This window comes from Haemaphysalis longicornis, unplaced genomic scaffold, assembly GCF_048455015.1.
Source record: "Haemaphysalis longicornis isolate Haplotype H1 unplaced genomic scaffold, Haemaphysalis longicornis Haplotype H1 scaffold_1, whole genome shotgun sequence".
Lineage (NCBI taxonomy): Eukaryota > Metazoa > Arthropoda > Arachnida > Ixodida > Ixodidae > Haemaphysalis > Haemaphysalis longicornis.
The window spans coordinates 281562348-281577020 of record NW_027526203.1 but is presented as its reverse complement, the minus strand read 5'-3'; the positions used below and the strand labels follow the sequence as shown (position 1 = coordinate 281577020).

General features: G+C 48.6%; 1 protein-coding gene across 1 annotated transcript in view; it reads left to right on the top strand.

Annotated features, from left to right (window-relative positions):
* The window catches only part of LOC144146903 (uncharacterized), a 723365-nt gene that overhangs the window by 681016 nt on the left and 27676 nt on the right, over positions 1-14673 (top strand). The window contains exon 18 of the mRNA XM_077678868.1: positions 3740-3960. Coding sequence (XP_077534994.1) covers positions 3740-3960 — 221 coding nt within the window. The remainder of the gene's footprint in view (positions 1-3739; positions 3961-14673) is intronic.

Sequence of the window (14673 nt, the reverse complement as noted above, 5' to 3'; positions counted from 1 at the left end):
CCTTCAGTCCCCTCTCCCCTTCCCCCTTCTACTTTTCCCTCCTTTATATTCAAATCACTTACTCACTCACTGGAATGGGACGGTCTGGTATGTCGATTTCGCGCGTATGATGGCATACAAACACGTTCTGTGCTCGAAGACGGGACGCCCGAAGTGAACTTACTAACAGGTGCTGTCCCGCCATAAACGGGACTGTCTGTCCACCTTACGTGTTATGGGTGTGTGGAAATAAAAGCCCAAGGGTTAGCCGGACCTGCCTGGATTTTCTTCCGAGGTGGTATGTGTCGTATGCTTCATGGTGATACTCGTGGTATGTGTCGTACCAATAAGGGAGCCAATCAAAACATTCCAACGAGAAAACACAGCTGACTTAAACGGGCACTGATACAAAATTTTGAAGGCGAGATAACTACGGAGATAGATTGGTGGGAACACATATACATCATCTGCAAAATATCAGCGGCGAATACAGCCTAGAACATATTTAAAATCAATTTTAAAGTGTGCGAAACGCAACCGAGCAGCCAGCAGAGGACCACGCGCAGTCGACATCCCGAGGATATTGTGTAAATAAACAACATCCAAACACGTCACGAGTTTGTGTTTGGCGCTTCCGCACTGCCGGCGTTTTTCTCCGGCTTGCCCGGCTCGCCGCTCCAATCGGAGGGCCGGAGGGCGGAGCTTCTGCTCTCGAGAACGAACGACCCGATCGTTGGCGGCGGAGGCGCCGTGATTTCGTCAGCTAATCGGGCAGCTGGCCGCGACCAAAGTTCTACAGCGATTCCAGGAACTCTGTTTCTATTACTGTTTATTACCATTGGATGCGAAAACGCGCCGGAGGCACGAAAAGCCCACTGAGCTAGCCGCACGGTCGCTGTGCAGGCGGCGGCCACGGCCGCGAAGTGGCCCAGGCCGGCGCAGGTAGCTCGAGTGATAGCTTGTTACCGCTGCACGAAATTGTCCCCAAGCCCCGACCATGGTGGCTTACTTGAGAAAGGAGTTAATGATGCGATGGCGGGTTGCATTAAAAATTGTCATCTGCACCGCTTACGAGAGCGGCACTCGGAATATCCGCCGCAGTGCTAAGCCGAACACATCTGTAGGCGGACCTGTAGGCAGACCGGCCGGCTGCTCCCAGCGCGCGTCTTGCCACCCACCGTCTCGAGCGTCGCGCGTCGTTCTTTAGCCGCGGTAGCATTTGCACTCGCAGCGCCTGCGTCACATCCACAGTCGCTTTTTAATTAAGCGCCTCACGAGATCAGTACGTGGGTGCATTCGCAGAAACTGCCGTCGATGTGGATTCGACAGTGCTACGGCGGCTCTGCTCTGTGATATCACTCCGACGGTCACGTGGTCAGCTTTGTTCACACAAAATCCACAAAATCCATCGTTTCGCGGCACTCGCTGAAACCGAAACTGCGACTGGCCGCATTGAAAATGCCTCTAATTAAACAACCGTCACACGCTGAAGCAAATGAGGTTTCTACAGGTTATAAGTAGGTCACTAGCTACTTATCGCAACAAAAAAAACAAGATGCAAAATTTTTGCGTCAGTGCCCCTTTAAAAGCTTTAAAGGGACACTGTAGTGAATTTTTAAAGCTCCTGTTTTTGCTTTCACTGCGCAGACTGGCTCAAACAAGCACACTTTTCATTGTTTATGCGGTCGATAAGGCGGTATTTATTTTATAAAGCCCGAAAGAAAAAAAACTACCATGCGCAGTCTGCGATGGCCGCACCAACTAAAGCTGTGACGTCCATACGACATTTACTGTGATTGCACGATGATCAAGATTAGAATTCAAACCAGTTTCGGTTTCGGTTCTGTGAAACAACATGCTTGACGTCCGACGCTATCGTTGGCTGGGCATTCTCGATATCTCAATAATCGGCATACCGTGCTTCTGCCATGTTGTCGGCTGTAAAATGCGTCAGATAAGCCTACCAGCTCGGCTTTGAATCGTAACAATCACTAGCCGAAGCGTACGCAGTGGAGGAACGCCCTTCGCGTCACCGGAGACGACCAAATACGATGTGCTTTTCCTCCATCTTTGGAGCTTGCCTGGCTCGTGCCTGTATCGTAAGAGGCGTATTCGAATCAGGCTAAGGGTCGGCTGATTCGGGAATGTGCCCGCAAGCAGTCGGCCCTTATGGCAATACCACGCCAACGAGAACGCGCGAGCACGTCAATGTCAGTCCGCACGCGTTCTACGTACTCACTCCTGGAGCAATGAACGTTACAGCGCAAAAATGGTGAATTCAGTACAGACAACATTTCCCCAAAACAAAGAAATAAATTTTTAAAAACGCCAGTATTCGAACTTGCGAATTGCAATACAATATTCCTAGCGCTACAGACCATTCGGCCATAAGCCAGCGCACTCATGGGCGGAAATATAAAGTATGTAATGTATAGCCTGCTTACGTTTTTATTTAGCTCATTCCAAGCAGCTTAGATGGCTATTTCTTGAATAGCGCTCGTGCAGTAAGCGTGTCCCAAATATCCATAAATATCTCATCTCTAGCGACTGCATTCCTTATGCAGGAAAGCGTTCGCAGATTTGTGATAGTGCTGCTGACCATGTGCTAGTTCACCCAGCGCATAAAGTGCTTCTCGCCCCTTGGTTTTACGCTGTACTATAAAAGTTTCGGTTGATTTTAATTCCTTACTACCTACATTCACTCCGCTGACTCTTCTGTCACCTTAATTGAGCTTCGATTTTCTTACTAGCGTACCAGTCAGCGAAGCGTCGCATGTGCCCTTGTGTGGAGCTACTTGGACTTGAAGCTTGATACAGTCTACAAACTAACAAACTAAAGGCACATACTTCCAGGCAGAAATCGTGCCGTGGCTTAGTTTCAACTCAGCGAACCAATTACGACGACCCGCCGGTGGCCGGCCGACTAAACGCTGGGCCGAATGATTCTGTCGGAGGGTCGGCAAGCCGTGCAGTAGCCCAGTCAAGCCAAGCCATTTCGTTTTGACGTCATACGAAACGTCATAGGAAATCGGCAAAGAGGATGCAGAGAGGAAGACAGCATTTCCGAATGGATTTTTATACTGAATAAAGTCGCGTAAACGCAACGAGAGTGGTCGAGACATGGTCGAGTGACTCCAGACTATAATTTGCGCTATGTAATCCTGCAATGTTTTTTTTTTTTTACAAATTCCTCCAGTGCCCCTTTAAGGCGTGAAAATACGATTGAATATTCACATTATTTTTCAGTACCCATTAGAGTCCGCCAAAGAAAGTTGTCCGCCCAGTATAATAAGGAACACAGCTTTCACACCTTGAAAGCTCGAGGTTACGTGCCGGTCGTAGTTGCGCTCAACAGGTGGACAGGACTTTTACGTCTGGGGTAATGCGCATATGGCACGACGGCAGCTAAATATCAATTTAATTACATAAGATTCATTTGAAAGCTCATTACCTAAGATATTTAATGGCATTGTCGTGAGAACAGATTTAGAATACACTTCCGTCCTTGTACAACGGTTATACTGCGCTACGAGCTCAGCAGTTCTCGTTATAATTACTGTGAGCAGAATTCATTTGCTAATTAAATGGCATTTAACTGCGCCGCATGACTGTCGCGCATAAGGCGCCTTGAATCCTTCAGAGATTAGGTATTTGATGTGGCACGCAATCTAAACGCCCGTGGTTCCGTGCCCCGGTGCGCCCCGTCATGTGCCTCCCGTGGCCTGACATGGCTGGGCTGGCGTTTTTCGCGTGTACGCAGTAGTGGAAACCGAAGACGACCGGCACCCGTACGCTATGCCGTACGACGTACTGCACGGTGGTGGCGGCGGCGGCGGCGGCGGCGCTGCCGAGGGTGCCCCGGCGGACGAGGAGGCCGCAGACGCTGCAGGCTGCCAGAACCACATTGATAGCAGGAACACGCTCAAGAGGCGCTCCGACCTCAAGGATCACCGTTCCAACAACATTTACATCAGCCGACAGGTGCGCCCCGTAGTGTCACCAGAAAGGCGTCTTTTGCGTCCAGTTTTAGTGCTTCCCGTATCGTCGTGATACCGAGACCATGGGCCCTATTCTCGACTTCGTGAATTTTTCGTGAATTCTCCATGTCTTTTTGCGTAGGTGAAACGTAAGTAATCAGTGACGTCTGCGCGTATAGCTCTCACGACATGCAGTGTAATTTGACGCTTAGCTTACAAAGATCACAACCAAGCTGTCAGATATGGAGCATAAAAGATATAAAAACTCTTGCTACGTATTTTAAAAATTAAGACGGCGTCAACACCACATATTGGCGTCAACACCACATAGTTATCAAGTAACTTTGATACAAAAGCGAGCGAAAGGCATGTGTTAAGCTAAAGAACATCACACAATCTTTTCTTTCCCGTATCTATTTATTCCTTTCAATCGCTTTTAGTAACATAGTTGAACTCTCTGCTTCATGTTAGTTTGCAAGCTGTTTGTTGCGTTATCAACTTCCGGGCCGTCACCGCCACCACGATATCGTCTGCTGCTATATCACAAGTTTATGGGGTGACCACAGAAAAAGACGGCCGTGACCATCGGTTGTATAACGCTATAGGGACAGCAAAACGTTACGCCTGATAATGGCACAGCGTACTGATGCCAACAATACACTCATTCGCCAAACCGAACTCAATCAGTGAGGTAATGAATAAAACACTACATTTTCTTTCTTTGATGTTTTTCTCTTGAACTCGATCATGTGACCCACCAGCTTTCGAGGAGGAGTGTAGACAAATGAAATGAGTCGGGTTCTTTGTGCTTCTTTGTAATAGAGAGGTTTGTACTTCCATCTTGTGTTACCGTTATACCAAACCAACAACTGCTATTTTATTTCCGAACGTAAAAACAAAAACCCGGGACGTATATTTTTATGCTCCGTTATTTCTGACTTGGAAGCAGTAAAAACTTGAATTCCTTTCGCTAGAAATCATGTTTAAACCACGCGTCGTGCGAAACTGCGCCTGCTGCAAATTCACGGGGATTTCACCGCGCCGAAGGTCGGTAAAATATTTTGCCCTATTTCACGGTGATGGAAACCACCATTTTCAAGCTGTTACGTAAAACGACGTGACTTTTACGCAGCTGAAGTCGTCAAAGTGGGACGTATACGTTCCCGGCAACTGCTTATATTAGCTCACGTATTCTCAGCCAATCACAGAAAGGGCGTGGCCTACGAGCCATTTTGTTGTCAAATAGCAAAAGCAGGCCTACGTTGTCATGTCTATTGCATTTTGTCTAGTTTTTTCAATGCCGGCCATGAATTATGCACTTTCCGTAGAGAGAAATAAGGCAAAGTTTAGCACTGGTCCAGTAAACGTCATGAAACGTCAAAATGACGAAAGCGCACACAGCGATTTGTCACCTGGAAGCATGTGCACCAAACTGAAATTGAATTAGACCAATCTTCTGGCGAATTCACGAATTTACGGAGATTTCCCGAAGTCGAGAATAGGACCACGTGAATCTAAACGTAAAATCCCTTATGTCGTGAGATGTATTTTGGTACGCTTCCAATTTATGGTGGTGTTTTTTTTTCTTTTCAGTCACCATTAAAATGCCCCCCCCCTTCCCCCCCGCGATCAACTTCCGGATGTCTACCCTAGTCTTTCGCGCCAGCGTGACGTGAGAAACCTGGCGTCGCCGACCTCGGCCATCGCTGGCTAGAACGCGTGCGGCGCGCCGCACTATAAAGTGGCCTTAATTATTGTGGCTGGCGACAGAATGGTTCCACCATTATGTGATGGTAATTCTGAGGTGAAACGTACTCCTCATGCCACATAACAAAAACTGTGCTTTTGAAACAATCAGGCTGACTTCATTAGAATGGCATTCGAGTCATTGGACGCCTTACTGTAAACACGAAATTAGGTAAACTTGCAGGACGCGTAGCTCCCTTCTAAAGAACCAGTAACAACAAGAGTAGTACGGTGAAAGTCTGGGGCCAGTAAATATCTGACAGGGCCGAGTAAGGCGCATGTTGGAAAATGATAAAGCTCACGTGTCATGCTTAAGGTAAAGGGAAAGCGATGTGGCGGTTATGATGATAAATTGCTTGAGCTAAACAATGAAAAACCAGAACTAAGCATAATTTTCTAGTCCTCTTAAGGCATTTTCAAAGCAGCCAATTGTTACGCCCCGTGTTAAGGATCCCCAGGCGATCAAAATCAATCCGTAACCCTCCACTACGGCACGACTCATAGCCCAAGTGTAGCTTCGGCGCGTTAAACCCCACAGTCAGTCTGTTACGCCCCGTATTCAGAAGAGTGTCGGCGTAGCCAGGTTTTTATTTCAAGGGTGTTCCTCCAACATTCCCGGAAATGTTCACATATCCACGTCCAAAGCATTTCAACGCTTTTGGGCGCTTCGAGGGGAGTTGCACCCCATCGGCCTACCTCACAGCCTACCCCCTCGATCAAAGGCTTCATTACAGATGCATTGCTAGGAACCATGCCTTGGGATTTGTTTCGTTGATGCTTGTTATCGGCGCGTGGCCGCGTTGGTTATCTTATCCTGTGTGTAAAGTGGAGCGCCCGTTTGCTCCTTCTGTCGTGTGCCGCGCCGGGCAATCTGGTTTAATATTGAAAGGGCGTCACCTTGCCGTCACTAACTTAGACTGTTCTTGTTTGATCAACAATTTTCTCGATCTAAAGGATGTTTCTGAAAAAGAGAGCGTTCTGATATAAATTCATGCGGAGCAAACGCCGCGAAATTCCATTCACCGACGTTCTACTGAGCACGTTACTTTGTTCACCGCTTCTTCGAAGAAATTGTACTTCCTTCTACTTAACTGCGGAGCCCAAGTTTACCACAGTAAATCTTTGGAACAAACCTGCGTCGTTCTTTGCTACGTGACAATATAATTCTTATCTTGGTTACTTTATGACGGGATTTTGGTTTGCAAAAATGAGCTTTTCGCACAAATGGAGAAAAACAAGCTACGCGACGTTAACATACACGCACTTATAGTATTTTATCTTTATTCGTTGTTCGAGACGCAGGTCACTGAGAAACGAGGTTAAGCTTGGGCGAAAGCCAGAAAAGAGTGTTAACAGAGCTGATAAGGCCCAGTTTGGCCGATAATCAAAACCGAGCAAGGGGCTGGAAATGTAGGTGTGACCCTATTTCTGTTGCTGTGTGCGCGCAGCATTGGTGCACTCCACTTCTCAAATGCAAATGAGGCCACAAGGCACCTTCTGTGAATGTTTGCATGGGGCAGAGAGAACGCTCGCGAAATGTCTGATTTTTGTATGGCATTTAATGATACCGCGGGGCAGCGGCCCTGTGCGCACACCTACTACGGCTAGCCATGCGTACGCAGGTGTCAAGCCGCGCAGCCAATATAGTAGCTGCGACCAATATAGGGCGTGTATAAGCGCGGGGCTGCGGCAAATACAACTGATTGCCAAACCCTTCGTCCGGAAAATACGAGCTGTCAAGCCTTATCGCGATGCTACTTGTATTGCAAAGGTGTAAAACAATTTCTATCGGGTTTGAGAGAAAAAAAAAAGAACACATACGTAAGTATTTCCCCCGGCAACTGTTGAAAGAAGTACAGTCTGTGCGTGGCCTGGCCCGAGCTCTGGCCCGGCACTATAACTCGTGTTAGTGGTCTTCGCGGCCTTCGGTTACGAACTGCCTTGTTTGCGGGAGATATTTATCGAAGGTGGGGCGACAGCATAAGGATTGCCAGCAGTGTATCAACCCACAAATCGCTCGAGTTGCTTTGTGACAAGGTCACGGAGCCACTGGCGCGTAGGGAGGGAAAAAAAGCAAGGCACTGTTGCAATCGGAGCGTGGGAGTCGGTGGATCGATTCGACGGGCTTTCTCCGCCGCCGAGGGGGCGCTGAACCGTTAATGGGTGAGGCGCGCCCAGCGTCGGGCCAAGTCTGGCGCACGGGAGCGTCACGCTAATATATCTCGAAAGGTGAAGGGCGAGGGATCATTGGGGGGAGGACAACGCCGAAAACTTCCGCTCGGTTAGCAGCGTAGCGCTGGTGCCGGTTCGGCCCGGAGATTTCTCCCGTCAAAAACGGCGCCGGCTGTAACGGCTTTCCGGTCCTCGCGGAATCCGAGGAAAGCCATGAAATGGCTCTTGGTTTCCCCCCGATATACTTGTTGTTGATGCACAAGGAGAGCACAGTCCTCTCCCCATTGTTCCTCTCTTCCTTCGAGTCGGCTACCTTGGTGGCCATTGCAACCGCAGCGCCGCTCTCACGCCCGTCCCGCACTACTTGCTTACCCGTGCATGCTTCCAAACGTAGGAGATGAATGCCCGGAACTAGTGTTGTTTAGCGTTACACCTTATGTATCTATCGCATGACTGCAGCAGCCTGTGTAAAAGTGCTGCCACGCTAACTAAGATACGAGCACTCTTCAACTTTCAAATTGAGGGGGGGGGTGGTATACAGACAGTAGATTTCTTTTCGAACGAGTGATATGCGAAACATTTTATGAACAATTCGGAGCCGAGTCATAATGGTTCGACCAAGCGCCTTACCTCCGCTGGAACTCTACGTTTGAGTGCACGGCTGGTGCCTTTGTGCGGGAAGGCTGTCTAACCAACACTAACTCACGTAGCTTATTTTGAGCCCCGAAAGGTCAATTTTATGCATACACGCGATGTATTGCTCATGCATAAGCTTGTGCTAGTTCATATTCCGCCCACTCCATCGTGCACGATACCATACCCCGTATCCGGTTATGTTTCAGCCCATGGCTGTCCGTCTCGGTCTCTCACATCGTTCCCCTAATAACATGCAGTCGTTTTACCGCAAGGAGTTCTGCCCAATGATTTCCTCCCGCCTTTTTGCAGTGGTTCTGTTGCAGGCAAACTCCCCCGTTTTTTTTTTTACTTTATTTTTTGTCCATAGGACGAGGAAAGTCGCTCCCTCCTTACTTCGACACACCCTCGCCCTTCAGCCCCCTGTTCGCCTCCGGCACTTTCATATATTGACATAAGAAGGCGTGCGTACATTATCCCCGGAAAAATGTCTTTCCAGCAATGTATTTAAGTTTAGGGTTGAAGCACACTTTAGAAAATCAGGGTGAGCATAGTCTTTGTAGGCTGGCTTTTCCACTTTCTGTGTTGCCCAGTGAAGCCTACTCACAACCCCGTTGAACGCTTTCCCAGCGCTATAGCGTAATTTGAGCGAAAGATTGTGGCCCACCAATGACCCACAAACAGCTCCGCTGGTCATCCCCCTCCACAGGCGGGAATGGCACTGACTTTTTTCTTCCCCCTTCCTTCCGTTCTTCCCATGTGCCCTGGCTACTATGGACCCGGTGTGGAACGCTACTGCCTGGCCTGCTGGTGCCTCTCAGAGCCTGTCCAGAACAAAGCCACGGGAGCGGCCCTACGAGTCTCTCATGGTGAACATGAACCCGTACCCGGCGGACGGCACGACGACGTCCACGCTGTCCCGGAAGGATCAGGAAGACATCCAAGTGTGACTTCTGGACCTGAGAAGAAGTCTGAACTGACACTGCGGCGTGCAGCCGCCTCAACCCGCAGTACGCTCAGAACGCCCGACCCCGCGCACGCAGGAACGGACGTCGAGCGAACACTGCGATACGCCAGAGGGAAGCAGAAGCGCGGGAGTTCCGTTGTCGCCACAGACGTGGCCATTCAGCCTCGCTTGGCTCCGTCCGCCGAGGAGGGCAAAAGCAGAATGTTCTATCATCCCTTAGCGATTACGTAGACTCCCGCCATCCCGTCGTTAAAAAATTATGCTATCACAGCTTGATCGCTGTAGCGTTACGAGATAATAGCCGGCAAAGGAGGTAAAGGGAGCAATTTCTTGTGTTACGCGTTGATAAATGCTGGTTGTGGACGTAATTATGTGTTACGCAGAGACCAATAAGAACAAAATTGTGGAGACTGCTGACTTACTAGTTTCCCGGCCAAATGGGAGAAAACTGCACTAAATACAAGAGGGAAACGCCGTTTGTGAAGTACTTCCCAAATGAATTCTGTATGTATTATTAGTAACGCGTATAGCGATGATATCTCATGACGGTCAAGCGTTCCATGCGATTTCGTCCCAATTGAGTAATATGTTCGCGATATTCTGAGCCCACAGGCAGCTGTGCAGAATATTTTCGCTTGCAAGTAAAAAAAAAAGGGGGGGGGGATGCCGAGCATACTCTCGGAGCCGAGCTTCGTCGCCGTATTATGCCACGCTTAATTGAAAGTCATCATAGGAAGAAAACAACTGAAGCAAGGCACTTCGGATTATTTTAAAATTGGAAGTTACTTTTTCGAACTGCTTTTCGAGTCTTCTTTTTTTGTTTTCTACGAAAACGCACTCACGCTTTTAAGTTCGCGCATCCTAAGCACATTCTTCTATTTGTTGAGGGACCAAGTCAACCGGAACTGCTATTTTATGTGTCTGTAAACTAGTGATAACTCATTCATTTTGTAAATTGAAAAGTATCTTATTCCATGTATTTCTCTTATGTTTATATTAAGGCGTTATCAGTAACCCTAATAGGAGTCTCTTTTCGTTTCTGCATCAAGAACAGACGTACATACAGGCACAATAATGTTAAATGTTTTTATTTCAGTTGAATGGCAAGAAATTGTCTAAACTTGGCGCCAAAACACCAAGCATCACGTAGAGGTGTTGATGGCATAAGTAATGACATCAACTTCACGCTTGAAAGGAATCATAACAAAAAAAAACAAAGCGAATCAAGGGGTGCGATAAGGAGACGACGGCATTTCGCCCGGCTTAATCTCAGCGAGCAATCACTTCAACACCAAGTTTCGAAGTGAAAATTCTTTCGCATTTTTCCATCGTCATTAATAATTGGGTGCTTTACGGTCATGCGCAAGCGATCAAGTAGCCCTTTCGTCTCAGCCGCCGCATAATATCTGACCAGCGTGTCGTTATCTCGCGTACTTGTTTTGCTAAGAGCACACCGACCGTGCTCACGAGATGTCAAGGTGCTCAAAACAGGGTGCTCAAGGGCTCGCGGGACGCTGCCTGGCGGACGAAGGGAGCGAGGGGACGTAAGTACTAAGTTCTTAGTCGCTATTGTTTCACCATGGGACCGAAGGAAGAAAAAAATAGGAAAAGGCCAGCCGTGGCCAGTAAGATGGGACACTTGTGGAGGGCGCTTCCGCAATCCTGCGGGCAAAAGAAAAAAAGAAGGAAATGCGTATCGCTTTGGCCCCATCGATACTCGGTGATGGAGTGAGAGTGCCGATCAAAACTCGAAACCCCTTCAACGACTTGTGCGCCAAGTTGTGGAGCTAGCGCTCGAAAAAGGACGCACCTGTACGCTAGGTCTGAGCCATACCAAAAGCCCAAGGTTTGCTGCATTTGTTTTGCTTCTTTTTTTATTTTTCATTTTCTGAAAACATGGAGCACACCAGCATATTAGAAATCGTCAGCGTGCTCAGCGGTTACCGGTGAGAGCACGTATTCAATGCCCTGATTTCCGACTCGAGCGAAGGTTTACGCAAGAAGTCTCGTCGACATCCCTTCAGCCTGGCCATGAGAAGACACAGCATCGATAATTGCTTACACCTCGAAAGAGAGGCTCTCGCTAAGAGACGACGGTTTTTTCAGGGCATCCATCAATGTCGCAACCCACTGCCGAAGGTTTCTATAGCCTTCAACTAGCGCATCTGAGCGTGCACGTAGACACTTCCGGCGATAAAGTGTTCGAACAAAAAAAAAAAAAAAGAAACTCCCTGGTTCTTAGTTTTTCGAAAGCTTCGGCTTTTACCGGCTGCCGTTGAAGAACCTGTTTTAACCGTCTGATATGATCTGAGTGACTGCGGGTGAACTGCACCACCCTTTTTTCCTGTGGAAGTGTGAACTGTGATCTCGAACAGTACCCGTCAGCGGTATGTACCCCGCTCCCGCGGTGTGGACCACGCACCATGCTCTCACAAAGCCGCAGTTTATTTCGACGCCCCCGTGTGTCACGTGTTCTGCCGGAGTCGTCGGTGCCTGGACGATGATAGCGCGAAGGCCCCCAAGGTTTGTGGATCCAGACACCCTTTGGTTACAGTGTGCGGCCATACGTGTTCGGAACTGTTTGAGTCGGCTACATATAGTTACATTAGAGAAAATATTTCCTACCAATGTTAATATATTCCAGGAGATTAAAAATGGTTTTATACGCGGTTGAAATGCCTAATAAAGATATATTCGACAAAGCGTTCGCCTTTTTGTTATTTAATGCACCCGCGCCGGGTGATGCATGCGATGTTTGAAGTGTGGTCATGACTTCAATTTCTAAAAAGACTGCGAACTTTCAAGTGCAAATTCTGCAAGAAGATTAATTCACCCACCATGGTGGTTCAGAGGCTGATGGAGGATTTTTTGATGGAGGTAAAAACGAAAACCGCCTGCGTGTCGAGATTTAGGCGTAAAGGCCTCCAGTTGCCGTTGTCCCTCCGCTACGACGCGCCTCATAGCTTAGTTCGTAAAGCCCCCAATATTTGAAATGACGAATTAAAATTCAAATTGGGGTTTTACGTGCCAAATCTACACATTGGCATGACGAGGGCCACATATTAACTGAGACGACTTCGGGACTGCAACTTGCTCTGAAACCTCGTGCGTCTGATTGGCCACGTACGTCTCGTACGTGGCCCTCCTCATGCCAACTTGCTCTAAAATCTCGTACGTAAGCCATTTTTCAGTTCGCCTTCATCAATATTAACACCCGCGAAGCTGGGAATCGAACCTTTGACCTCGTGCTACGATACATTACGCCTCGTAGCTTTTACGCCTCTAAGGGGGACCGGGGGAACAACCTTGCACGAGGCTGCCTGACAAGGGTGACCTCACGTATAAGGACGGACTGCTTTATCACTTTGATGCATTCTTCATACTTCTCTAAAGTTTGTGTTGCTGTGTGAGGGGAATGCTTGCACAGTAGGATCTGTCTACGAAGTTGAGGCCCCATCAAAGCAACTGGGAGACGAAGGAAAAGAGGAGAGCCGCGTTTCTTCAGGCCTATTATGGCGATGTTGAAGAGTGTAGTGCTCAGCACCCCACCCTAGAGAACTCCTCGAGTCACTTTGCGTAGCGAGTCGCCGCTCTCCATAGACATGTACAAATACCTATCGGAGAGGTAGCCCGGTAGCCATGTATACATGCGGCCCTTAATGCCTGAAGACTTCATCGCCGAGCGGATGGCTTCATGCTCCACGCATCGCACTCTGACTTTATGTCAAGGAATATGTCAACGGTAATTTTCCGCCGACATTTAGCTTGTTTAATACATTTCGGAAATGCTATGACGTTGTAGAGGCTGCTACGACCCTGTCGGAAGCCAGACATCTGTGCCGGGTATATATTTCCGATGGTCAAATCCCAGTCCAAGTGGTACAGCACCATTTTTTCCATCTTTCCCGACACAACTCAGGAGCTCTATAAGTCAGTATACAGGACTCGATGGCGATGAGAACTTTACCTGACTTTAGGACTGGAACAAGGCGACCGTGTTTCCACATTGGCTCTAGACGTCCGGTTTCCCACGAACGATTGAAGGCATGCAAGAGGCAACTTTTTCCCTTTCGCTTAGATGCAAGTGGGTCGTGTAAGTGATGACATCTGGACCCGGGCAGCTAGATTTCTTTGCGGAAGCCAGTGCAGCCAGCAACTCTGCCATGAAGAATGATTCGTCCGTTGGGGACACTGGTCCTGAGCATACTCCGCTGGGGGGAGAGCATGGCGGAAAAAGAGCTGCTGGTGCTTCAGTCATTTTTCTGCAGAAGGCGTCAGCGACTTGGAGGTCCCTAGTGTCCGTGCTCAGTGAGATTGGTTTTAACGAGTGCAGTTGAGTTTGTGGGGCCCACAAGCTTCGGAGCAGGTGCCATATTCTGGATAGAGGCTTCTGCGGGTGAAGCTTGGAGCAGAAGGATTCCCTTTCACGCTTGTCAAGCTCATTCATATGGCTCTGAAACGCCTTCTGCACTCGCCTCGAAGCTCGAAGCTCGGATATCTTCAAGCGCTTGTGTCCGGCGTGCACGCCTTTCTGTTCTTCGACGCACTGCGCGAAGCGTCTCGTACTCCGAGGCGGCGGTGTATCTATGCGGAAGCCTCGGGAATTTGGTGCTTGATTTTTGAGCTCTTGACATCGTGCCCACGAAGGCTTCATATGAGCTCACCGAGTCCACGGCTTCCTCCATCACAGTTCTGGATGCCTCCGAGTCAGAGGAGTGAATAACATACTCTGGACGAGAGCCCAGGAGACCATCCACTGCAATATAAGCCGGTGCATGATTGCTTCCTGCAGTTCAATGTCCACTACCCAGCTTCAAACACACAAGCAATCGTCGGCGCACACTCCATCGGCCTTTTTCCTACAAAGCAAATTCAGCGTCTGATAACATGACCGACGGTTGACTGACACACGTATTTCCTTCTTTCTTAAAGCGAAAAGCTTCAATTATCTCCCTTGTGGCCCGCTTGCTATATTTGGGAAGAACGAGTGTGTGGGGCAGCTCAGGACGGCACGTGCACCACCCGTGGTTGTGGTTGTCATCAGTGAGAGTGTATGGCTAAATGCATGCAGGGTACCTCTTTCAACGAGCTGTGATGTTCGCATAGGCGAACGTTGAGGCAGCGGCCAGTCTTACCTATGTATTTCTTTCGACACTTGGAAGGGATACTGTAAACAACGTCTTTACGGCCCTCTACAAA